Below are 26,882 nucleotides of genomic sequence, written 5' to 3'. Positions count from 1 at the left end.
ACAGAGTCTTATCTCAACCCATGGTGAGAGCTACCCGTTCTTATTCCATCCAGAGACAATGTGAGGAAAAAAACCTTCATAGTGGGATTGGTGCTGGTTAGGTGGTCAGCATTCTGAAGTATAAAGAGTTGACACTAAATACAGTCCTGAGGAAAAAAATGAACTCTCTTCTCTGGTCATATGTTTATTGATCTTATAGTTTAACAAAAGGAAAAATGTTGATAGAAACACCTGGAAATCACTGATAACCACAGGGTTTATGGCAAGTTTTTATTTGGTGCGTAGCTGAAAATTAGACTTAAAGGCTGAAATGACCCAAGTCCTCTGAAAATATCCTATGTGCTGTGTTGGTGTACTCAAGATTTTCTTATGATACTATCATGTCTGGATAGTTTGTGCTTTTGTAATGGAGTTAGGAAAGAGATTAGCTTATCCAAGTCCCATAGTAGACCGTTGGCCTGAACTCAACGTCATATTCACTGCTAGGAATACTAAACACTGAGAGAAGGGTGTTTAGCTGTGTTTCAAATTATAGAAAATAGGGATAGTCTTAGGATCTTTTATCTTGTTAATCATAAGAAAAATGTAAAAAAAAAAGGCATAGGTTTGCTGATATGCTCCCAATTTATAGACAAGGATCAATTGATAAAATAACTGTTTGTAATACAGCATTAAACAGCAACTTTAGATTTAACATGTTTTACCCAAATTAAAAACTTTATTGGTAAAGATGGTATTAGTATTATTATTTTTTCCTTTACCGTCATCCACTCTACAAGTAATGTGGGTTATTTAAAAGTAAAGGCTTCCTCTTGCAAGGGACTGGGGAGGACAGAAGATCTAAAGTCTTCAGAGCCAGTGTTCCCGGTTACCTACCTGATTGCATTTTGCTTTAACCATTAACATGCTTTGCTTTACAATTTTCTTTATTCTAGTCTATGCAAGGGAAACTTTCTAAAGAAAAATTGACCTCTCAAAAGATGATGGAAGAACTGGAAAAGAAAGAAAGAAACCTACAGAGATTAACAAAAACATTGCTTGAAGTGAGTAGAAGAAATTCAAATTGCTTTCAAAGGATGATTCAGTACCTATTTAAATTAAAGCAAATCTTATTTTGTGCATATTCATAGAACACTTTTTAATTGAAGACTTAATTTTGATGTGCCAATTAATTATAAATCCATTTGGTTTCTTACTAAAATTATAATCAAAAATACAAACTTTTATTTTTCTTATATCTTAGAATACAATTTTACAGACTTAACTACAACAAAAGAAATGTTATATGGAGATTAGGTCCCAAAGTCTTCGAATAAGGCATAAATTGAATATAAACAAAATTATCCTTGAAAATCCTTAAGGAAGGTACATTGTTGACTCTTCATCATTGGAACAGACCACACTTTCTTCAGTTAATTACAAGATGAAATACTTGGCTTGCATTTAAGGACATGTTATTCAAAAAATACTTATTTTAGTTTTTTAACCATCATCGTGACATTTTTCCTCTAAATACTTAAGAATGCATCCCCAAAAGTTAGGGAGATTTTCCTGTATAACCATACCACCATTGTCACAGCCAATAAAAATAATATTCCTTGATACTTGATAATACCAAGTCTGCAGTAAAATTTCCCCACTTCTTCCCCAAATGTTTTTTATAGTGTTTGTTGAAACCAGCATTCAGTCAAGGACCATAAGTTGCATTTCATTTTGTCTTATAAATCTAAGGTCACTTTCTTCTCCCATGTTAGTGACTTGTTGACGAAACTGGGCCTGTTGTCTTACAGACTTGTAGATTGTCAGACCTTCTGGATTTGTCTGATTGCTTCCTCATGGTGTCATTTATCTTGTTCTCTACCCCCTCTATTTCTTTTTTTTTTTTTTCGTGAGGAAGATCAGCCCTGAGCTAACATCCGTGCTAATCCTCCTCTTTTTGCTGAGGAAGACCAGCTCTGAGCTAACATCTATTGCCAATCCTCCTCCTTTTTTTCCTCAAAGCCCCAGTGGATAGTTGCATGTCATAGTTGCACATCCTTCTAGTTGCTGTATGTGGGCCGCCGCCTCAGCATGGCTGGAGAAGCGGTGCGTCAGTGCACGCCCGGGATCTGAACCCCGGGCCGCCAGTAACAGAGCGCGTGCACTTAACCACTAAGCCACGGGGCCATCGCCCCCCGCCCCACCTCTATTTCTTGTAAGCTAGAAGTTAGAGCTAAAGATATCATTAGGTTCAAGTCAAACATTTTTTGGCATGAATACTTTGTAGGTGTTGTTCACATCATCAAATTATCTGTGTCTGGTTATCCCACTGTAAGTGAGACAAATACTGATCTCACTGGGTTTAAGATTTTGACAGACTGATTCTTTCATTGTAACGTTATAGCCTCTGCAAACAGCAAGTCATCTGTGGGGTGATATATAGGCAGCTGTGTGAATATGCAGTTTGCCAGCACCCTCTCCTGTGATGATTTTAGTATTTACTGATGATCATTGTCTGAATCATTAGATGATTAAAAGAATGATATATTTTTTTTCTAATCACATCATTTCACTTACATTTATTAGCTGGTATCCCTCTGTTAAAAAAATCTTTTCTTCAGCAACGTGCAGTCTATTTGGTTATTCTTAAATACAGTACCAACTGGAAAGCTAATTAAATTTACCTTTAATTAGCAATTTCAGGATGAAGAGTAGATGATGACAGTTTTGGCGATGAGGTGAGGGTAACTTTTTCTGAGAGTAATAAATAACGAGTTCACATTGATACTTCCAACTCAAATTTAACAATTCAGAGTTGTTTCGGTTTTTTTTTCTTCTTTGATTTTTATACTTGTATTTCTTTTTCTCTTAACACTGAAAATATTGGTTCTAACATTAACATAATAACTTATATTCTTTTTTCTCAATATACAAAAAATACTTTCAAAGTAACAATCACTATTGCTACTAACAATAAAACTACAGGATGAGGTTTAAAGTTTCTTCTTAGTTCTTTTTGTTTTGGGAATAAATTTCATTATTGAAAAATACGTACACAACAAAGATGCTCATGATGTGAGAGCTTGAGAGACTCCTAGAAACTGAGACTATTTGGATTTATGTTTTCTCTCAGGTTTACCGGAGAGCTTCACAGGGCACAGAGGAACAATTTCCATTACTTAAATTATTTCTATCTTTTTTTTCCTACTGTGTGTATGCAGTTAAATTTGGCTCCCCTGTTTCATGTATAGACTTTGAGCAAAATGTTAACCTGTATGTTTTAGAGTACCTTTCCTCTGTTCTGACTGCCTGATTTTTGTTTTCTTTATCCACTGCAGAACCAAAGACAAGCAGAAGAGACATGCTCTTTATTGGATCAGGGCCAGGAAGCTGACCAATCCAGGCAACAGACAGTTCTTTCCAAACGGCCACTGTTTGATTTGAGTGTGATTGATAAGCTGTTCAAGGAGATGTCCTATTGTTTGTTTGACTTGAAGGCGTTGTGCAGTATTCTTAATCAGCGTGCTCAGGGCAAGGAGCCTAATCTGTCATTATTACTGGGAATCAGATGTAAGTGGCTGATGACTTGTCCTTATTGTGTTGCTTAACAATTAAGAACCTGTCTTCATGAATCAGGAACTTCTGATTGCCTTTTCTCCATTTGTTTTTAGTCTCCTCTCATACTTAGATTTATAAATCTCTGATTCATTCTGCGGGTCTGTGAATACCTGTTATTACTTCATTGCTAGACCTTACCTCATTATACTTATAGAAGTGAACTGGGTATTGGTTGATAGAACACCTCCAACTCTGCCTGTGTGGATGAGCTGCACTGAATCTGTGAATTATGCGACTGGAGTGTAGTTAGGTGTGATTTCCTGATTACTCTTCTAGAAGTAATGATTCTATTTGCTTTCTTGTGGTAATTGTATAAATTAATGACCCAGCCACCTGTCCACTGTAAACTATTTGAGAGGAAATACTCACTTGCTTTCCTGTGCAGTGTATGTTCTGTGGCAATTGCTTAATGTACGTGCCAATGCTGTCACATGAGCCAGTCTTCGTAGCCCACAGATCTGTTGCCTTTGTCATGCGTGTCTGCTGGCTTTGTCCCTCTCAGAGTGACATCCACCCATTCTGCCTCAGTTCTGCCTTCCTCCACACATAGTGGTGAGAGCTGCCACAGGAATATCCTAGTGTCCCTTCCCTTCTGAGCTACTTTTGTGGGAATACTCATCTCTTCATGTGGTTCTAAATTGTTATAATATTGACACGTTGGTCTCTTTTTAATACAGAAGAAATAGACTTTAGTAAGGACATATGAGTGGAATAAGACCATAAGGTTTATGCATCAACATGTTGTATTGAGTAATTGCCTAGGAATCTGGTTAATATGTGACTAGAGTGGGAACTAGTTTTGTTTCCAGTTTCATCAAAAAGATTCCACCATCTTGTGTCATAATAGTTATTTTAGCAAACCAAATGATACTCTTGATCAAAGTAGATCAGTTGTTAAGTGAAACATGTAACTGTGCTCAGAGATGTCAGCAGGATTTCCCCTCCACTTCATAGATGTGTGCACACACATATGCGTGTGGATATGTAAGAAACATTTTAAAGTTTATTTACTCACTCAGGAAATATTTATTAAATGCCTTTGACAGTCCAGGCACTGAGGTGCTGATAATTCAGATAAATTGAACACAGCCTTGCCTGCACATTAACCAAATTATTCAAGCATTGCCATAAGTACTATAATGGAGATGTGGACAGAGGATGGCAGGGACACAAGGGAAAAACCCACTAAATCTGCCTGGGAAGGGCTGTGAAGGCTCCATGAAGGAGCTGGTGTTGGGCTTGAATCCTAGAGGAGGAGAATTTTGCCAGGTGAGCAGGGGGTGGTTTAGTTAGCAGTGATCTCTTGGAGGAAGAAGCAAAAGCTCACGCACAAAAGACTCATTTTCACCACCATTTTAGAGCTGGTCACCCCTTCAGTTATCTTGTAACCTTCTCTGTTTGCGCTGTCCTATCTAGTATTTGTTAACTTTTTCAGTATTAGGATAAGAGAGCTATCCTAATACAAATAAAAGGGAGATTCAAGAACCTTGCCGCATTCACCTCCCAATGCATGCTCCTTCCAGTCTTTAAAGTTTAACCTCAGAATCCTTACTTCATAATTTGGCATTGTGAAAATTTGACCAGCCAGCTAATTTGTCAAAAACCAATGGATTCTTCTGAATCCTTATCTCATCACTCCATCAATTATCCGTTGACACGGTTCACCCTACCCTTCTTTAAACTCTCTGCTACCATGTTTTCCATGATGACATTCTCTAGGTTCTGCTTCTACCTTTATGACTGCTCAGTCTCAATCTTCTGTGGAATTCTCTGCCACTTAAATACTGGTGTCCCTCAGAAGCCTTAGCAAAATTTTACAAGGACTAAGTAGATAAGATCTTTTTAATATTGAGTGATGCATGATTTAAAGCTGAACCTGACTGGTATTCAGTGTACAGCATTGTATTTCCAGTGCTAATCAAGTTGAAAATCATAAAATACCTTGTTCAAAAAAATGTGAGATATTCTCTCCATATTTTATTTCCCCAGCAATGAACTGTTCAGCTGAAGAGACTGAGAATGACCACAGCCCAGAAACACTCACTAAAAAACTATCGGATGTATGCCAGTTACGGAGGGACATTGATGAATTAAGGACTACCATATCCGACCGCTATGCTCAGGACATGGGAGACAGCTGCGTTACCCAATGATCGAGTGTTGATCCCACAGCAATAATGACCCCTTGCTAATGCTACTGTGTAACGGTTCTTCATATTTCTTTTTAGGAGCCATAATGTCGAGTTGTCAGTGGCATATGACTTGCACATAGGATTTTTTTTCCTGTGGGTTTGTTTTGTTAGGGGGGAAAAGGGATATGAGGAGATTTCAAAGGGGCTTGTCTAATTAGGCCAGAAAATTGAATTACCATTTGAAAAATGTGATAGAGTGTATAAGAAAAAAAAAATCTGTATTCTCAAACTACTGATTGTAGGACCAAGCTGTGAAGAATGCCTTTCAGATAAAGGGATAGGATTTCTTTTTATCCTGTAGTTTTGTGCGTGTGTGTGTGTGTGTGCATGTGTGTTTATTCACAAAATTATAAGGATTTCTGGAGTCAAAGCACAGCTTCTGAGAAAGGCACACACTGTTTATTTTTGTATTTCTTTTCTTTCGTGTAGAAGCTTGTGTTGTACTTGGGGTTTTCAAGTGCTGGCTGAAGAAGAGTTCCAACAGCAGGCAAGTGTTGTAATAAAAATGCAGCAGGCAAAACCATTTGTGTTTTGAACAGCCACTGTGCTGAGATGGTGAGGTTGTGGGGTTGGGTTGATTTTAGTACTGTAGATAGGTCAGCTGTTTTTCCAGAGTGATTGTGGATTACTTTAGAGGTGTGAAATTCTGATGTAATGATCTCTTTCATTAGCATTGTAATTTATATATCATAAGGCTGGTTAACGTAATTTGAACTAATTTTAACATGTCTCTTACTATTTACAACTTTTTACTTATGTTATATATATCAATGTAAACAAAGCCATATGTAATTAATGCAAACCTGCTAAGGCCGCCAATCATTATTGTAAAAGAAAGATTAACAAAGTGACTCTGGAACAATAGTTTATTTATCCAGATCTCAAATATTTACATTCTACCAGTTTTGTGTCTGTTTTAAAGTTGAAACTACTTTAAGAAAAAGCCAGCCTGTTTTGTTTATATCTAAATTATCACTAGCATAAAACAAAGTCTAGGCCAAGTGATATTTCAATTCCTTTTATTAGGTAAAATACACTAAAAACAGGGTTTTTCATAGAATATAAACTTGGCCAGGATAGTTCTCCTGGAGTACAGGATATCACTATGAAATACAGCTGATTTTTAAGTAGACATGCAATCATTTAAACTTCCAAATGAGTATTTCCTTGTTTCAGTTGGTGTTTTGGAGGACTTTATATTATATTGCCTTAGGAGCAGTTATTACATTCTTTTGAATATACTTAGTTTTGGCAATCATTGTCCTTTACAGATTGGTTTGTTTTCTTGATGCAACCAAGTCTCATTTTCATTTAGGTCAAGACGAAATAAGAGGCAGAAGGAATAAGGGGTGTGAATCAAGCAGGATAATATTGTTTTCTGCAAGAGAAGATCCCATGTCTGTTTTCTTGCTAGGCTTATATACTGGTGCAAAGGCTGCTCTTAGAAAAGACTTTTCTTAAATATTTTCAGCAGTGAAAACATATTTGGGAAAAGCCTTCAAGGAAACTACCCAGGAAGACATTCAGTTCAGAATTTGGCTTATAGACAGCACTCAATAAGTTATTTTATAGATATATGTCAGCAGTCAGTTATAATGCATTGTAAGGATATCAGACTTTCCTTCTGCTCGGTACCTGCGTCCTCCCTGCTCTTCTTACTGCTGAGGATCTGGGCACTAAGAAATCAGGGCATTTTAGTGATTCTGTAGCCCAAGGCCCCTCACCTCATAAGGAGGGACTTAGTCACTGGTAAGAATTTGGCTTTCTGTTATGTTCATTTGTTTTTTAGTTAGTGGTTTGAAGACAGGGAGCAGTAAATTTGTACCAAAAATCTGACGCAAAGACTTCTGCCTTGTAAAAATTAATATCTGTAAAAACGACCCTTTCCAGTAAAGTGATAATAGCATCTAAATGAGATAAGCCACGAGGGCAGCACACATTTTTACATTCTCTTTGAATAGAATCCCCTCCCCCAAGGCCAACCTCCGCAATTTTGGAAGTAAAGGAACCCCAAAGTGATAGTACTAATGGGCAAATAATCACTGATTTGGATCACTAGGTTCTTACTTAAATGACTCCTAGGTTTTTAGTATATGTTTTGGGGTTTTATGGCTATAGTTGTTTTAAACAAACTTTTGGTCATTTGTTTTAATCTACTGTAGATACAGTTTTGTTTTCTGGCTTAGTTGGGATAAAATAATATTTGGTTTTTTTAAATAAGTTAGTTTTCTAAAACTTAGAGAATTTGACTTAATTCACATATTTTGAGGTAAAAATTTTTAAACTTAGGAGGAAATTAACAAACTACTGCTGACGTATTTCATTTTCCAAAATGTATACTCCTCATAAAAGAGAGAATTAAGATGTGATAGTTTAAGTATAACCTGGAATTACAAAATGTAATCTCTTAAAGTCTGGAGTTGGTAAAAGGACTTAGATAATAAGTAGACAGCCTTGGAGGGATTTCTGGGGGAAAAGAAACTATTAGTATTCTAATTTGTCAATATTGAATTTTTATTTTATTTTCTATTTGAAAATTTCCTTAGAGATGAAAATTCTAATTATGCTTTGGTGAATTAAATGCTTGTCTTCTATGGAAATGTCTCATGCAGCATTAACGTTGATCATTTGTCTTCTGGGTTTTGAAGTGATTTGGCCTCAGTCACATTCACGCAGGGATAAAGTGACAGTTATCTCAATGAAAGACCCAAATGACCTGTGCAGAAAAAAATAACTGCATCAAAGGCACAGTAGTGGTCTTTTCATGTGATGTCAGAAGAAAAGGATGACTTTTGTTAAACTCTTAGTAAATTTTCAGTGGCCTCTACTTTTAAAAGCTTAAGTATTGACTAGGTAAGTCATGCCTGAATTTTTAAAAAATAAGTGTGGCCCCTTTTCATATTTGAAATACAATTCAGTATTTAATGTTAACTCTGTTACATTTGAGTGAAATTTATTTTGGTCATGACAGTTGATTAAACTGAATTAGACTTCTTTCAGTAGCTTGTTAGAGACAATCTCAAGGGCTGGAAAATGTTGCTAAAATGGATATTCTACATTTCTGACTTACTAATGAGCTTATAAATTTTGTCATAGTTTAAGACATTATTAGGAATCTCTTAGAGGATATTTTTAAAGGAACTACTTTATTGGGAAAATGTTCTTTCAATGTCAGTAAGAGTTCATTGAATAACATAGCAGCTGAGAACTTGGACTGTGTTTTTATGTAGCATAGTTCAGCTCAGGCACATCTTTAGTTTGGATTATTGGCATTCTCTTATGTAGATTTTTATTATTGTAGATATGTAATTATGGTAATAAGCAATTCTCATAACCATGCTCACCCAGACTATATCATTTGAAACTGCCAGTAGCTATAGCCTTTAGAGCCAAAGTTAATTCATTTTGTTTCCATTTTTGACAATTCTTTTCACTGTTCACAAAGCAAGAAAAACTATTTCCTATTTGGTATAAACAGTATAATTTCCAACTTCACCCCAAAATGCCATGGTGGTATATTGCTGTATGATAATATTATACGTTTAATCATGAAGGGGGAAAGATTTTGGATTTTTGGATTTTTTCTTATTTAAAAGAAGTATTGAGTATATTAAGAATGTAATTTCAAATCAGTAAGTCATTAACAACACCATTGCAGCTGCACACAGAGAACCTTTTGTGCCTTTTTGCCTGCAGTAAGCATTCATTTCTATTTTACCTGAGCTATAAGATTGTCGATGATTATTGCACCTTGTTCTTCTGTATATAGACTTGATTAAGAATTTTTTTTTTTAAGCAAGGAGCAGTTATTCATTACTAGGTAGATAGATACCCTAGTAAAGATGAGGGGAGGTATCATATGTCTTTGGAGCCCAGCCTCTTCCCCATATGTAGAGTGAGCAGGAAACTCCTTTGGAATGTCGTCATTTTTGTGTATATGTGTGTACATATATGTATAAACAGTTATTTAAATACATAAATATAAAATTCAGCATCACATTGGTGTGATGACAAGAAGTAGTAAGGTGCTAGGTGGTCACATTAAAAGCACAGCAGCGTGTACAATCAGTCACCATGACTGGTGAATTTTGTAAACTAGGTTCAGTTTTTGAACCACCCAGAATACCTCATGTGTAAATACAACGGTCATGACTTAATTGAAATACAGTTATTGTAAAAAGAATGTGAAGCCACTGGTTGGCTTATGCCTTCTAATCTATCTATCATTCTTACCTCTTTTTTTGTAAAGGGGTTGGTTTTTTGTTTTGTTTTTTAATAGGGTTTACAGCTAGAATTTTGAATGCCAAAGTTCTATTTATTAAATAAAAAAAAGAGTTTTCAATGTTAATGTCTAAGTATTTTTCCACTGGACTATTGTTTGTTGATGTTGGAATTTGTATTTACAGAGAAATAAATTTTTTATAAAAAGATTTATGTCTTCCAAGTGCCTAATGTTAATATAAGAATATATTTGAAATTTCAGATTCTCCTAAATTCTCAATGATAAGAATACGCTGACTTGACTTTTAGGTAAAAGCTTTCTGTAAATACACAAGAGAATCTTGGACTAGACCATGGAGACTTCTGCTTTAAGTCTGACTTACAGTTTCTTTTCAGTTACTGAAAAGCTTTATCTCGGGGCCTTCCCATGAAGGGCACTGAGATTTTCTGATGACAGGTGCCATAAATCCAAAACATGCCTGTGTCCATTTCAGCTAGTAGCGTTTGTGTCCACCTTTAGAATTTCTAAAATCCCTATTTAAATCAAGAGTCTTCTTTCTACTTTTCCAACAGACAAAATCCGGTGTCAGGGGGCCGGCCCCATGGCTTAGCAGTTAAGTTTGTGTGCTCTGCTACTGGCGGCCTGAGTTCGGATCCCGGGCGTGCACCAACGCACTGCTTGTCCAGCCATGCTGAGGCAGTGTCCCACATACAGCAACTAGAAGGATGTGCAACTATGACATACAACTGTCTACTGGGGCTTTGGGGAGAAAAAGGGAAAAGAAAAAAGGAGGAGGATTGGCAATAGATGTTAGCTCAGGGCCGGTCTTCCTCAGCAAAAAAAAGAGGAGGATTGGCATGGATGTTAGCTCAGGGCTGATCTTCCTCACCAAAAAGAAAAAAAAAAATAAAATCTGGTGTCAGTTTTCCATAGTGCTGAAAGGTTGGGCTGGCAAGTCAAATCTTTTTTATTTTCCTCCTTCTAATCAAAGATTGAAACCTTACTGAAACATATACAAATATGACGTTGTTAAAAGGTTGCTGTGCAGGGGCCTTGACATCTCAGCTTTGATGGTTTGCCAACCTAGGCCCAGAGATGCCCTAGGAATGGCACCCTGGGTCCTTGTTCTAACACAAATGCGCTATAGCCTCAAGGTCTCTAGGAAGTTGGTTAATATTTGGATTAGCAGTATCTGTTTCCAGTCCAGGTAACTTGGCATTGCTCTAACTGTCAGAGAGTCTTTAATGAGAAGGACCGCTTTGGAAATAATGCATCACAGATGACTTAGGTTGCAAGCAAAGGTCTTAGAAATAAGAGCAGAATGGATAAAATCCTAGAACGTTTCTAAGGTGATTAGTGAAGAGGTTTGTCCTTCAAAATGAAAGATATGATTATTTTTGATCTGGTTAAAAAAAAGTGCTTTGATGGGGGAGTCAACAAAGAGCTGCTGATAGGGTCCATCTCAGTGGTTTTGCCAAAATTTGAGCTGCTTTTTATGCCAACTTCCCCAACCAAACAGAATCGTTCCGTGTAGAAATGCAGATGACTCAGTTAAAAAGAGATGTGAGATCTGTTGTTAGTCATGGCACACAGTGGCAGCATGTCGATCCAGTAGAGCAGACATTTGACGAATGAGAGCGCTCACATCACGTCAGTTAAGACATGCTCCTTGATTTAGAGGACATTCCAGTTGAGGACTGAGATTATGATAAAGTGTTTCTAAAATGTTTGAATAAAGCTGCTGTCCCTGACAGAAATTTGGTGTGATCACAAAAAGAAAAATCTCCGTTTTAGCCAACTTGTGTTTACGTAAACAATCTCACTTCACAGTCTGTCTCGATTCCCTCATAACAGAAATTTTAAACATATACCTACTCTGTAACCTGGAAATTTCACTCTAGATGTTTAATTGAGATAAATATAAACCTACACCTAAAAAGAATCTTGTAGATGAATGTTCACAGCAGTTTTATTCGTAGCAGTCCAAAACTGGAAATGGTCCGGGGGTCTATCAGTAAGAGTTCTCTACCCGGAGTTGAAAAACAGCATTCTTTTACCATCTTGGGGTCTAATTGATTGTCACTTAAATATTCCGTACACGTGTTGGAAAGTGGAGTCGAGTTTAATACAGAACAAGGCAGTGGAGAGTCAGAGTTGGACAACAGACCTCCTGTTGACCAGAGGCACTTGTGTCCACACTTCCCTCTGGAGTAGTGGCCTTTGTCATGCTGCCACCTCTGTTCCACGAATCTCCACGATTCATGTGAAGCGCTTGGTCTCACCCTTTCTGCAACAGACGTTTTTTATGCCATTGTTTGTGTTTGGGTGCTGGTCTCCCACCAGACTCGGAGCTCTTTTAGAGCAGGCTCTTTATTAAACTTGGTGTGTAATGAGCAACTAGGATATACTACCCTCCAGGGATGTGCACATATCTGCCCTTAATCCCAGGAAGGACGAATTCTATTTCCAGGGAGAAAACGTGGTCTTCAAAGCATAGGTCACCCTAGGAGGGTGTGGAGCTTTTAATGGAAGTGGGGGCGGATAAGATGATAGTAAATCCTGCTTAAACAAGTTCTATTTTCCTCCCTCTCTTGGATCTCCTGTTAATCTCTCCTGTGACTGTACTCTTTCTGCCATTCTGTGGGTCCAGGCCACAGGATTGGACACAGGCGTTTCCCAGCCCCAGCACTCCTGGAGCATAGCAGTCTCATCAGGCTTCAGGCCAGCTGTGTAGGTTTTGTAAGGGCAAATCCAAGGTCTAGCTCAAAAGAGGAAAAAAATATCTACTTAAAAAATGAATGCAGTTACATCTAACTTCAAATTTGAGAATGCATATATATGCACAAGTCTGGAGAATAATAATTTAAAAAGAAATAGTACAGCTGGCATCCCTTCTAAACAAGGAAGCAAGGTAATTTAATTTACATTTTTTATTCCTCTACTCATCATTTAGTTATGAAACAAGTGGTTACAGTTGTTTACCGGCCCATGATGAGTAAGAAACTATGCACAGGTGTGTCTTCTGCATCATCCTCATCATCAACCAACATTTGAGCACAGGCCAACCACATACAAGGACCTTGCATAAATTATCCCATTTATTCCTCTATATAGTACTCTACGAAGTAGGTGCTATTATTATCTCCACTTCAGGCAAAGAGGTTGAGGCACAGAGAGGTTTAATATCTTGCCCACGTTGAAACAGTTTGTAAGAGGCAGAGCTATAATGAGGCCTCTTTGACTCCAAATTCTGACTCTGAACCACTCCCTAGACTTCCTCCTGCCGCAGTTCTGTGCTCAAAATTAAATTCCTCCTCCTTCCCAAACCTGCTTCCTCATTGGGCTTCTCCATTTCTGAAAGCTGCACCTTCATTCCAAGAATCCTTTCTAGTGATTTCTTCCACATATTCACATTCGTATTCGTTTCCTATTGCTTCTGTAACAAATTACCACAAACTCATTAGTTTATAACAACACAATTATCTTAACAATTCTGGAGGTCAGAAATCCAAAATGGGTCTCATTGGGCTAAAACTGAGGTGTTGTCAGGGCTGTGTTCCTTTCTGGAGGCTCTATGGGAGAATCTCTTTCTTTGCTTTTTGCAGCTTCGAGAGGTTATTAGACTCCTTGTTTCATGGCCCCATTCTTCTCTCTTCAAAGCCAGCAATGCCAGGTCGAGTACCTCTCACACTGTCTTTGGTTCTCTTCTGCCTCCCTCTTCCCCTTTTAGGAACCCCTATGATTATGTTAGGCCTACCCAAATAATCTAGGATAACCTCCGTATTTTAAGGTCAGCTTATTAGCAATTTTAATTCTATCTGCAACCTTAATTCCTCCTTGCTATGTAATCTAACATAGTCATAGATTCCAGGGATTATAATGTAGACATCTTTGGGGGGCTGTTATTGTACCTTTCACACCAGCTCCTAAACAAATTAGTTGTCCAATCTTGAAGATTCTACCTTCCCTGATTCTTTCACATTTGTCTTAGGTAGTTCATTTCCATTTCCCTTGTTCCATCTAATTAGGCCCAAACTACTGTAAAACAGATGTCAGATACTTGAGCTTACAAGAAATTAAATTGGAGCCTCCAAAGTCACCTTTTAAGCTAAATCATTAATGATTCAGGTATTTGTTTCACTCAAGAAAAGACATGTAAGACTCCTGATTTAACTTCTCTAAAACAATGCATTGTCTTTTCAGACAATTTCTGAATTTTTATAGCATCGACATACGTCAGTGTCTTATAGAATGTGCCACAATGTGGGTTGTCTGATTCTTTTCTCATGATTAGATTCAGGTTAAACATTTTTGGCAAAAATACTACAAGGGTGATGAGTATTTCTCAGTCATCACGTTTGGAAGTTAATGATAATATTTTATACCATTATTGGTGATGCTAAATTAGATCATATGATTGTGCTAAATGATCACCTTCAATTCGAACAGTCAAATGGAGGACAGGTAAAAATGCCTTTGTCCACATAAGGTAGAGAGTTGGAACTAAGGCCTTTACGTAAAGCCAGGATCCCCAAAAGATCACAAATTAAAGGAAGAGATGGGAGGAAAATCTGCCCTCTAGTGAAAGGAAATTGGTTTTCAAGGACTTATCTCCAGGCAGGGGGATAAAAAATTGTCCTCTTAAAGAATTTGCAACCATAACCCTACCTTCCTGTAGAATAAGGTTTGGACTTATGCTACATGTATGATATGGCCAAGAAATCCTATGTCCAGAAGTTGACTTAAAGAGTTCTGGGTTAGGAGCTCCCTGGAATCCTGGATGAAAGAAAACAAATCTTCTCTGGAGGGAAGATTTTGAATTGAGTCCTCACAGAATTCCCATGGATTTGTCCCTCTGAGCATGAGGTCAAAATCAAAAATTTTAAAACATGAGGAAAAAATAATTAAAGAAACTCAGCAGAACCAACAAACAACAGAGTTAGACTCTAAATGTTTCAGATAATGTAATTATCAGATATACTAAAATAGAAATCACTGTATGATTAAGTTTATATAAAGTTTAAAACCATGCAAAAAATCATCTCTGAGATAGTGACTAGAAGAGGCAGAAAGGACCTTCTGCGTTTTGGGGGATGTTCCATTTCTTGATTGCAGTGACATTTACACAAATGTGTTCACTTTGTGAAAATTCATCAAGCTGTATCCTTATAATTTGTGCAGTTTTCTATATGTATGTATAATTCAATAAAAAGTTTACACTAAAAAGTGAACCAGGAACTTTGGGGAAAAAATCAAAGAGAAGTTTTAGGAATGAAAAATATGATAATTAAAAAAAAAAAACAAACAACAATTGAACAGCATATTAGATACAAAGAGAGACTTAGTGAACTGGAATATAGTCAAGAAGAAATAACCCAGAAGAGGAAATTTAGAAACTTGAAGGATATAATGGGATGGTCTAATAAAAAATTTAATTAGAATTTTCAAAAGGAGAGAATTGAGAAGTGGAGAATAGGAAATATTTAGGGAGATCATATTTATTTTCCAGGATTAGTAAATTTTTCAGGAAAAAGAAAAACATAAATTTGGAAAGTCATGAAATTCAATGAAACTCAAGCCAGAAAAATGAAAAAAAAAAAATTCTACCTAACACATTGTAGTAAAACTCAGAATCTTAAAGATAAAAAGAAGGTCTTTAAAGGAGATAGAGAATTAGAGATAGAGTTTCTTCAAACAATTAGAGCAGCAGAATTCTCCTAAGTAATAACAAAAGACAGAAAACAGTAGAATGATATATTCCAAAGGCTGGAACAAAGTAACTGTGAACATAGAATCATATAAATTATATTTACAATTGAGAGCTAAGACATTTTCCATAGAAATGAAACTTAAAAAGAGTTTAACATCAATGGATCTCCATAAAGGAATTCCCAAAGGGTAAATTTCAGGAAGAAACTTGAAACTCAGGAGGATCAAGAAGCACGAAGGAACAGTGACCAAAAAAGTTGGTATACAAACACTGACTGTATGAAACAATAAAAGAAATATTTACTTTTTGGCCTTTATTATATTGAGATAATTTCCTTTTATTCTTAGTTTGTTGCATGTTTTTATCATGAAAAGGTGTTGAATTTTGTTGAATGCTTTTTCTTCGTTGCTTGGGATGATCATGTGGGATTTTCTCTTTGGGATTTTCTCTTTGTTCTGTTAATATAGTGTATTACATGGATTGATTTTTGTATGTTGAATCGTCCTTCCCTTCCAGGAACAAATCCGACTTGGTCATGGTGTAAAATCCTTTTAATACACTATTGAATTAGGTTTACTAGTATTTTGTTGAAGTCCCTTCTTTGTTTTTTAGTAGTTTTACTATAATGCACCTAGGAGTGGTTTTTTAAATATTCTCTCTGCTTGGGTTTGATAGGGCTCTTTGAATCTGTAGGTTGATGTCTTTCATTACTTATTAGAAAATTCTCAACCATTATTCCTTTACATATTGTTTCTGCCCGCTTTCTCTCTTCCCTCCATCTGTGACTCCAATTGTGTGTATCTTTTGTTTCTTATGTTGTTTATTACTCTTTTGTTCCTCTTTTCTTCGTTCTGAATATTGTCTTCTGATGTATCTTCCAATTCACTATTTTTCTTTTTAGCTATATTAAATTATGTCTGAAATCCATCCATTGTGTTCTCAATATCAGGTATTGATTTTTTTGTGTGTGTGTGTGAGGAGGACCAGCCATGAGCTAACATCCAATGCCAATCCTCCTCTTTTGTGCTGAGGAAGACTGGCCGTGGGCTAACCTCCGTGCCCATCTTCCTCTACTTTATATGGGACGCCGCCACAGCATGGCCTAACAAGCAGTGCGTTGGTGCGTGCCCGGGATCTGAACCAGCGAACCCTGGGCCACCGCAGCAGAGTGTGCACACTTAACCGCCTGCACCACCGGGCCAGCCCCTGATTTTTTTTTTTTTTTTTTAGATTTATGGTCTTTTTTTTTTTTTTGGTGAAGATGTCAAAAGATCATCATATCCTAGAGATTATTTTGTACATTTTCTTTATTTTTTTTTTTTAAAGATTTTATTTATTCATTTTTTTTCCCCCCAAAGCCCCAGCAGATAGTTGTACGTCATAGGTTCACATCCTTCTAGTTGCTGTACGTGGGACTCGGCCTCGCGCTGGACGGAGAAGTGGTGCCTTGGGGCACGCCCGGGATCCGAACCCGGGCCGCCAGCATCAGAGCGCGCGCACTTAACCGCCAAGCCACGGAGCCGGCCCTGTACATTTTCTTTAAAAGGTGGTAATTCTAAAAGTGCTAGTGTAGGGTAGCCAAGAAATTGTTAATAACCATGTTGCATACAGATTTCTTAGGAACCCAAGCAGAGACCCTCTGCCTGAGTGTTTACCTGCCATGTTTTCTGGGACATCTCAGAGCTAAGGTTGCACATCTTTCTGTTGATATCAACATTATGACAACCACACCTTTATACAGGAGGATGCTAGCCCTTGTCCACAATTTCCTTTTTTTTTTTTAGTTGAATACAATTTCATAAGCATTTATTTTTATTGTTTTATTTTTTTATAATGGTAATATTGGTTTACAACACTATATAAATTTCAGCTATACATCATTATGTTTTGATTTCTGTGTAGACTACATCATGTTCACCACCCAAAGGCCGATTCCATCCATCATCATACACATGTGCCCAGTCACTCCTTTCCCCTTCCCCTCTGGTAACCACCAATCTAATCTCTGTATCTATGTGTTTGTTTATTGTTGTTGTTGTTGTTTTTATCTTCTATTTATGAATGAGATCATATGGTATTTGACTTTCTCCATCTGACTTATTTCACTTAGCGTAATACCATCAAGGTCCATCCATGTTGTCACAATGGCAAGATTTAATCTTTTTTTTTCATCACTGAGTAGTATCCCATTGTGCATATATACTACATCTTCTTTATTCATTCATCCATTGATGGACATGTAGGTAGTTTCCAAGTCTTGGCTATTGTGAGTAACGCCACAATGAACATAGCAGTGCAAATATATTTATGCATTCGTGTTTTCATGTTCTCTGGATAAATACCCAGCAATGGAACAGCTGAATTGTATGGTAGTTCTATTCTTAATTTTTTTAGGAATTTCCCTACTGTTTTCCATAGTGGCTGCACCAGTTTGCACTCGCACCAGCAGTGTAGGAGAGTTCCCCTCTCTCCACATCCTCTCCAACACTTGTTATTTCTTGTCTTGTTAATTATAGCTATTCTGATGGGCACGAGGTGATATCTCATTGTAGTTTTGATTTGCATTTCCCTGATAGTTAATGATGTTGAACATCTTTTCGTGTGCCTGTTGGCCATCTGTATATCTTCTTTGGGAAAATGTCTGTTCAGATCTTTTGCCTATTTTTTAATTGGGTTGTTTGTTTTTTGTTGTTGAGTTGTATGAGTTCCTTATATGTTTTGGATATTAACGCCTTATCATATATATGGTTTACAAATATTATCTCCCAATTGTTAGGTTGTCTTTTCATCTTGATGGTTTCCTTTGATGTGCAGAAGCTTTCCAGTTTGATGTATTCCCATTTGTTTATTTTTTCTTCTGTTTCCCTTGCCTGGTCAGACATAGTATTTGAAAATATGCTGCTAAGACCAAGGTTGAAGAACGTACTGCCTATGTTTTCTTCTCGAAGTTTTATGGTTTCAGGTCTTTCCTCCAAGTCTTTAATCCATTTTGAGTTAATTTTTGTGTATAGTGTAAGATAATGGTCTACTTTCATTCATTTGCATGTGGCTGTCCAGTTTTCCCAACCCAATTCATTGAAGAGACTTTTCTTTCTCCATTGTATATTCTTGGCTCCCTTGCCAAAATTAGCTGTCCATAGATTTGTGGGTTTATTTCTGGGCTCTCAATTCTATTCCACTGTTCTGTGTGTCTCTTTTTGTGCCAGTACCATGCTGTTTTGATTACTATAGCTTTGTAGTATATTTTGAAATCAGGGGGTGTGATACCTCCAGCTTTGTTCTTTTTTCTCAGGATTGCTTTAGCTATTCAGGGTCTTTTGTTGTTCCATATAACTTTTAGGATTCTTTGTTCTATTTCTGTGAAAAATGGTGTTGGAACTTTGATAGGGGTTGCATTGAATATGTAGATTGCTTTAGGAAGTATGGACATTTTAACTATGTTAATTCTTCCAATCCAAGAGCACGGAATATCTTTCCATTTCTTTGTGTCTTCTTCAATTTCTTTCAAAAATGTTTTATAATTTTAAGTGTACTGGTCTTTCACCTCTTTGGTTAAATTTATTCCTATGTAGTTTATTCTGTTTGTTGCAATTGTAAATGGGATTGTATTCTTAATTTCTCTTTCTGCTGCTTCGTTGTTAGTGTATAGAAATGCAACTGATTTTTGCATGTTGATTTTGTACCCTGAAACTTTACTGTATTCATTTATTATTTCTAAAAGATTTTCAGTGGAATTTTTAGGGTGTTATATATGTAAAATCATGTCATCTGCAAGTAGTGACAGTTTACTTCTTCCTTTCCAATTTGGATCCCCTTTATTTCTTTTACTTGCCTAATTGCTCTGGCTAGGACTTCCAATACTATGTTAAATAAGAGTGATGGAAGTGGGCATCCTTGTCTGGTTCCTGTTCTTAAAGGGATACCTTTCAGTTTTTCTCCATTGAGTATGATATTAGCTGTGGGTTTGTCATATATGGCCTTTATTATGTTGAGATACTTTGCTCTGTACCCATTTTCTTCAGAGTTTTTATCATAAATGTATGCTGTATCTTGTCAAATGCTTTCTCTGCATCTATTGAGAGGATCTTGTGATTTTTCTTCTTCATTTTGTTAATGTGGTGTATCACATTGATTGATTTACAGATGTTGAACCATCCTTGCACCCCTGGAATAAATCTCACTTGATCATGGTGTATGATCTTTTTGATGTATTGTATTCGATTTGCTAGTATTTTGTGAGGATTTTTGCATCGAAGTTCATCAGTGATATTGGCCTGTAATTTTCTTTTTTGTGTGTTGTCCTTGTCTGGTTTTGGTATCAAGGTAACGTAGGCCTTGTAGAATGAGTTAGGAAGACTGCCCTCATCTTCAATTTTTTGGAAGAGTTTGAGAAGGATAGATATTACGTCTTCTTTGCATGTTTGAGAGAATTCACCAGGGAAGCTGTCTGGTCCTAGGCTTTTATTTTTTGGGAGGTTTTTGATTACTGTTTTGATCTCCTTATTGGTGATTGGCTACTCAAATTCTCTATTTCTTCTTGATTCAGTTTTGGAAGGTTGTATGATTCTAAGAATTTATGCATTTCTTCTAGATTATGCAGTTGGTTGGCATATAGCTTTTCGTAGCATTCTCTTATAATCTTTTGTATTTCTGAGGTGTCTGTTGTAATTTCTCCTCTTTTATTTCTGATTTTATTTGAGCCTTCTCTCTTTTTTCTGGGTATGTCTAGCTAAAGGTTTGTCTGTTTCATTTATCTTCTGAAAGAACCAGGTCTTGGTTTTATTGATTTTTTTCTTTTTTTTTTTTCCTTTTAGTCTCTATTTCATTTATTTCCACACTAATTTTTATTATTTCCTTCCTTCTAAAGATTTTGGGCTTTTTTTGTTCTTCTTTTTCTAGTTCCTTTAAGTGCACTGTTAGATTGTTTATTTGAGATTTTTTTTGTTTGTTGAGGTAGGAGTGTATTGCTATAAACTTCCCTCTTAGAACCACGTATGCCATATCCCATAAATTTTGACATGTCATATTTTCATTTTCATTTGTCTCCACGTATTTTTTTATTTCTCCTTTGATTTCTTCATTGACCCAATAGTTGTTCTGTAGCATTTTGTTTAATCTCCACATATTTGTGGCTTTTCAAGTTTTATTCCTGTAGTTGAGTTCCTGTTTCATATGGTTGTGGTCAGAAAAGATGCTTGGTATTATTCCAGTCTTCTTAAATTTATTGAGACTTGTTTTGTGGCCTAATATGTGGTCTACCCTGGAGAATGTTCCATGTACATTTTGAAAAGAATGTGTGTTCTGCGGGTTTTGGATGTAATGTCCTGTATATCTCTACTAAGTCTATCTGGTCTAATGTGTCATTTAAGGTCAGTGTTTCCTTATTGATTTTTTGTTTGGATGATCTATCCATTTATGTAAGTGGAGGGTTAAAGTCCCCTACTATTATTGTGCTACTATCTATTTCTCCTTTTATGTCTGTTAATAATTGCTTTATATATTTAGGTGCTCCTATGTTGGGTGCGTAGATATTTACAAGTATTATATCCTCTTGTTGGATTGTTCCCTTTATCATTATGTAGTGCCCTTCTTTGTCTCTTGTTAGTTTTTGTTTTAAAGTCTATTTTGTCTGATATAATTATTGCTACCCCAGCTTTCTTTTCATTGCCATTCACATGGAGTATCTTTTTCCATCCCTTCACTTTCAGTTTGTGAGTGTCTTTAGGTCTGAAGTGTGTCTCTTGTATGCAGCAAATATGTGGGTCTTTGTTTTCTTTTTATCTAATCAGCCACCCTATGGCTTTTGATTGGAGCATTTAGTCCATTGACATTTACAGTAGCTAATGATAAGTATGTACTTATTGCCATTTTGTCACTTTTTTCTGGGTGTTTTAGTAGTTCTTCTCTGTTCTTTTCTTCTTCTCTTGGTCTCTTCCATTGTGGTTTGATGGCTTTCTTTAGTATGATGTTTGGGTTCTTTCTCTTAATTTTTTTATGTATTTATCATAGGTTTCTGGTTTGTGATTACCATGAGGGTCATATATAATAACCCATGTAAATAGCAATCTATATTAAGTTGATGGTCTCTAAAGTTTGACCTCTTGCTAAAAGCTCTACTCTTTTACTCCCCTCCTCCCACATTTTATGTTTTTGCTATCACATTTAACCTCATTTTTTGTGTGTTATCCGTTTTGTGTGTGTATCCATTAACCTCTTATCATGGAAATAGACAATTTTAGTACTTTTGTCTTTTGTCCTTCATATTAGCTTCATAGGTGGTTGATCTGCTACTTTTAATGTATGTTTGCCTTTATCGGTTATTATATTCTTATTTTTTTGATAACTTTCTTATTCCTATTTGTGGTTTTTTCTTTTCCACCTACATAAGTCCTTTTAGCGTTTCTTGTAAACCTGGTTTATTGGTGATAAACTCCTTTAGTTTTTGCTTGTCTGGAAAACTCTTTATGTCTCCTTCCATTCTGAATGATAACCTTGCCAGGTAGAGTATTCTTGGCTGTAGGTTTTTTCCTTTCAGCACTTTAAGTATACCATGCCACTCCCTTCTAGCCTATAAGGTTTCTTCTGAGAAGTCATCTGATAGCCTCATGGGATTTCCTTTGTATATAACTTGTTGCCTTTCTCTTGCAGCTTTCAGGATTGCCTATCTTTAATTCTTGACATTTTAATTATAATGTGTCTTGGTGTGGGCCTCTTTGGGTTCATCTTGTTTGGTTCTCTTTGTGCTTCCTGCACCTGGATGTCTGTTTCCTTCCTTAGGTGAGGAAAGTTTTCAGCTATAATTTCTTCAAATAGATTCTCTGTCCCTTGGTCTCTCTCTTCTCCTTCTGAGATAGCTATAATATGGATGTTAGTGCACTTGATGTTGTCCCAGAGGTCCCTTAAACTGTCCTCATTCTTTTTAATTGTTTTTTCTTTTTTCGTTTCAGCTTGGGTGATTTTCTCTAGTCTTTCGTCCAGCTTGCTGATCTGTTCTTCTGTATCATCTACTCTGCTATTGATTCCCTCTAATGAATTTTTCATTTCCATTCTTGTATTCTTTAGTTCTGTTTGGTTATTTATTTATTTATTTATTTGGTGAGGGAGATTCGCCCTGAGCTAACATCTCTACCAATCTTCTTCTATTTTTGTATGTGGGTCACTGCCACAGCATAGCTGAGAAATGGTATAGGTCCTGCCCAGGATCTGAACCCATGAACTCAGGCCACCAAAGTGGAGTGTGCTGAACGTAACCACTAGGCCATGGGGCTGGCCCCAGATTGGTTTTTTTTTTATTTATTTATTTATTTATTTTTTTTATTGCAGTAACATTGGTTTATAACATTGCAAAAATTTCAGGTGTACATCATTGTACTTCTATTTCTGCATGGACTACATCATGTTCACCACCAAAATACTAATTACAACCCATCACCACACACATGTACCGAATTATCCCTTTCACCCTCCACTCTCCCCCCTTCCCCTCTGGTAACCACCAATCCAATCTCTGTCCCTATGTGTTTGTTTATTGTTGTTATTATCTACTACTTAATGAAGGGAATCATACGGTATTTGGCCTTCTCCCTCTGACTTATTTCACTTTGCATTATACCCTCAATGTCCATCCATGTTGTCACAAATGGCTGGATTTCGTCGTTTCTTATGGCTGAGTAGTATTCCATTGTGTATATATACCACAGCTTCTTTATCCATTCGTCCCTTGATGGGCACTTAGGTTGCTTCCAAGTCTTGGCTATTGTGAATAAGGCTGCAATGAACACAGGGGTGCATGTACCTTTGCAAATTGGTGTTTTCAAGTTCTTTGGATAAATACCCAACAGTGGAATAGCTGGATCATATGGTAGTTCTATCCTTGATTTTTGAGGATTCTCCATACTGTTTTCCATAGTGGCTGCACCAGTTTGCACTCCCACCAGCAGTGTATGAGAGTTCCCTTCTCTCCACATCCTCTCCAACACATGTTGTTTCCTGTCTTGTTAATTATAGCCATTCTGACAGGCGTGAGGTGATATCTCATTGTAGTTTTGATTTGCATTTCCCTGATAGTTAGTGATTTTGAACATCTTTTCATGTGTCTGTTGGCCATCCGTATATCTTCTTTGGAGAAATGTCTGTTCAGGTCTTTTGCCCATTTTTAATTGGGTTGGTAGTTTTTGTTGTTGAGATGCATGAGTTCTTTATATATTTTGGAGATTAAGCCCTTATCAGATGTATGGTTTGCAAATATCTTCTCCCAATTGTTAGGTTGTCTTTTCGTTTTGTTGATGGTTTCCTTTGCTGTGCAGAAGCTTTTAGTTTGATGTAGTCCCATTTGTTTATTTTTTCTATTGTTTCTCTTGCCGGTCAGATGTGGTGTTAGAAAAGATGTTGCTAAGACCGATGTCGAAGAGCATACTGCCTATGTTTTCTTCTAGAACTTTCACAGTTTCAGGTCTTACATTCAAGTCTTTAATCCATTTGGAGTTAATTTTTGTGTATGGTGTAAGGTAAGGATCTACTTTCATTTTTTTGCATATGGCTATCCAGTTTTCCCAACACCATTTGTTGAAGAGACTTTCTTTTCCCCATTGTATGTTCTTGGCTCCTTTGTCAAAGATTAGCTGTCCATAGATGTGTGGGTTTATTTCTGGGCTTTCGATTCTATTCCATTGATCTGTGTGTCTGTTTTTGTGCCAGTACCATGCTGTTTTGGTTACTATAGCTTTGTAGTATATTTTGATATCAGGGAGTGTGATACCTCCAGCTTTGTTCTTTTTCTCAGGATTCCTTTAGCTATTCGGGTCTTTTGTTGTTCCATATGAATTTTAGGATTCTTTGTTCTATTTCTGTGAAAAATGTTGTTGGAACTTTGATAGGGATTGCATTGAATCTATAGATGGCTTTAGGAAGTATGGACATCTTAACTATGTTAATTCTTCCAATCCAAGAGCACGGAATATCTTTCCATTTCTTTGTGTCTTCTTCAATTTCTTTCAGAAATGTTTTATAGTTTTCATTGTACAGATCTTTCACCTCTTTGGTTAAATTTATTCCTAGGTATTTTATTCTTTTTGTTGCAATTGTAAATGGGATGGTATTCTTAATTTCTCTTTCTGCTACTTCGTTGTTAGTGTACAGAAATGCAACTGATTTTTGTATGTTGATTTTGTATCCTGCAACTTTACCATATTCGTTTATTACTTCTAAAAGTTTTCTGGTGGATTCTTTAGGGTTTTCTATATATAAAATCATGTCATCTGCAAATAGTGACAGTTTCACTTCTTCCTTTCCAATTTGGATCCCTTTTATTTCTTTCTCTTGCCTGATTGCTCTGGCTAGGACTTCCAATACTATGTTAAATAGGAGTGGTGACAGTGGGCATCCTTGTCTGGTTCCTGTTCTTAGAGGGATAGCTTTCAGTTTTTCACCATTGAGGATGATATTAGCTGTGGGTTTCTCATATATGGTCTTTATTATGTTGAGGTACTTTCCTTCTATACCCATTTTATTCAGAGTTTTTATCATAAATGGATGCTGTATCTTGTCAAATGCTTTCTCTGCATCTATTGAGATGATCATGTGATTTTTGTTCTTCATTTTATTAATGTGGTGTATTACGTTGATTGATTTGCGAATGTTAAACCATCCCTGCATACCTAGAATAAATCCCACTTGATCATGGTGTATAATCTTTTTAACGTATTGTTGTATGCGATTTGCTAGTATTTTGTTGAGGATTTTCGCATCGATGTTCATCAGTGATATTGGCCTGTAATTTTCTTTTTTGTGTTGTCCTTGTCTGGTTTTGGTATCAGGGTAATGTCAGCTTTGGAGAATGAGGTAGGGAGCTTCCCCCTCCTCAATTTTTGGAAGAGTTTGAGAAGGATAGGTATTAAGTCTTCTTTGAATGTTTGGTAGAATTCACCAGGGAAGCCGTCTGGTCCTGGACTTTTATTTTTGGGGAGGTTTTTGATTACTGTTTCGATCTCCTTACTGGTGATTGGTCTATTCAAATTCTCCACTTCTTCTTGATCCAGTTTTGGAAGGTTGTATGATTCTAAGAATTTATCCATTTCTTCCAGATTGTCGAATTGGTTGGCATATAGTTTTTCATAGTATTCTCTTATAATCTTTTGTATTTCTGAGGTGTCTGTTGTAACCTCTCCTCTCTCATTTCTGATTTTACTTATTTGTGCCTTCTCTCTTTTTTCTTGGTGAGTCTAGCTAAAGATTTGTCTATTTTGTTGATCTTTTCAAAGAACCAGCTCTTGGTTTTATTAATTTTTTCTATTGTTTTTTGGTCTCTATTTCATTTATTTCTGCTCTGATTTTTATTATTTCCCTTCTTCTACTGATTTTGGGCTTTGTTTGTTCTTCTTTTTCCAGTTCCTTTAGGTGCATTTTTAGATTGTTTATTTGAGATTTTTCTTGTTTGTTGAGATAGGCCTGTATCGCTATAAACTTCCCTCTTAGAACCACTTTTGCTGTATCCCATAAATTCTGGCATGTCGTATTTTCATTTTCATTTGTCTCCAGGTATTTTTTGATTTCTTCTTTGATTTCTTCGTTAACCCAGTCGTTGTTCAGTAGCATTTTGTTTAATCTCCATGTATTTGTGGCTTTTCTGATTTTCTTCCTATAGTTGATTTCTAGTTTCAAACCGTTGTGGTCAGAAAAGATGCTTGGTATTATTTCAATCTTCTTAAATTTATGGAGACTTGTTTTGTGGCCTAATATGTGATCAATCTTGGAGAACGTTCCATGTGCATTTGAAAAGAACGTGTATTCTTCGGTTTTTGGATGGAATGCTCTGTATATATCTACTAGGTCCATCTGTTCTAAGGTGTCGTTTAAGGCCAATGTTTCCTTATTGATCTTCTGTTTGGATGATCTATCTGTTGGTGTAAGTGGAGTGTTAAAGTCCCCTACTATTATTGTGTTACTGTCTATTTCTGTTTTTATGTCTGTTAATAATTGCTTTATATATTTAGGTGCACCTACATTGGAGTGCGTAGATATTTACAAGTGTTATATCCTCTTGTTGGATTGTTCCCTTGATCATTATGTAATGCCCTTCTTTGTCTCTTTTTACAGTTTTTGTTTTAAAGTCTATTTTGTCTGATATGAGTACTGCTACCCCAGCTTTCTTTTCATTGCCATT

At 36.4% G+C, this 26,882-nt stretch overlaps 1 protein-coding gene across 4 annotated transcripts in view; it reads left to right on the top strand.

The window, feature by feature from the left end:
* CEP85L (centrosomal protein 85L) overlaps positions 1 to 10,219 on the top strand; it is a 159,452-nt gene extending 149,233 nt beyond the window's left edge. For all 4 annotated transcript variants that reach the window (XM_014781191.2, XM_004422262.3, XM_087444036.1 and 1 more), the window contains exons 11-13: positions 936 to 1,043; positions 3,318 to 3,549; positions 5,587 to 10,219. In XM_014781191.2, the coding sequence (XP_014636677.1) occupies positions 936 to 1,043; positions 3,318 to 3,549; positions 5,587 to 5,750 (504 nt within the window). In that variant the 3' untranslated portion in view covers positions 5,751 to 10,219. The remainder of the gene's footprint in view (positions 1 to 935; positions 1,044 to 3,317; positions 3,550 to 5,586) is intronic.
* Positions 10,220 to 26,882: the final 16,663 nt, after the last annotated feature.

This window comes from Ceratotherium simum, chromosome 19 (assembly GCF_057802395.1).
Source record: "Ceratotherium simum simum isolate JZ-2026a chromosome 19, ASM5780239v1, whole genome shotgun sequence".
Lineage (NCBI taxonomy): Eukaryota > Metazoa > Chordata > Mammalia > Perissodactyla > Rhinocerotidae > Ceratotherium > Ceratotherium simum.
The sequence above is the reverse complement of the archived record's forward strand: the minus strand, read 5'-3'. Positions and strand labels throughout refer to the sequence as shown.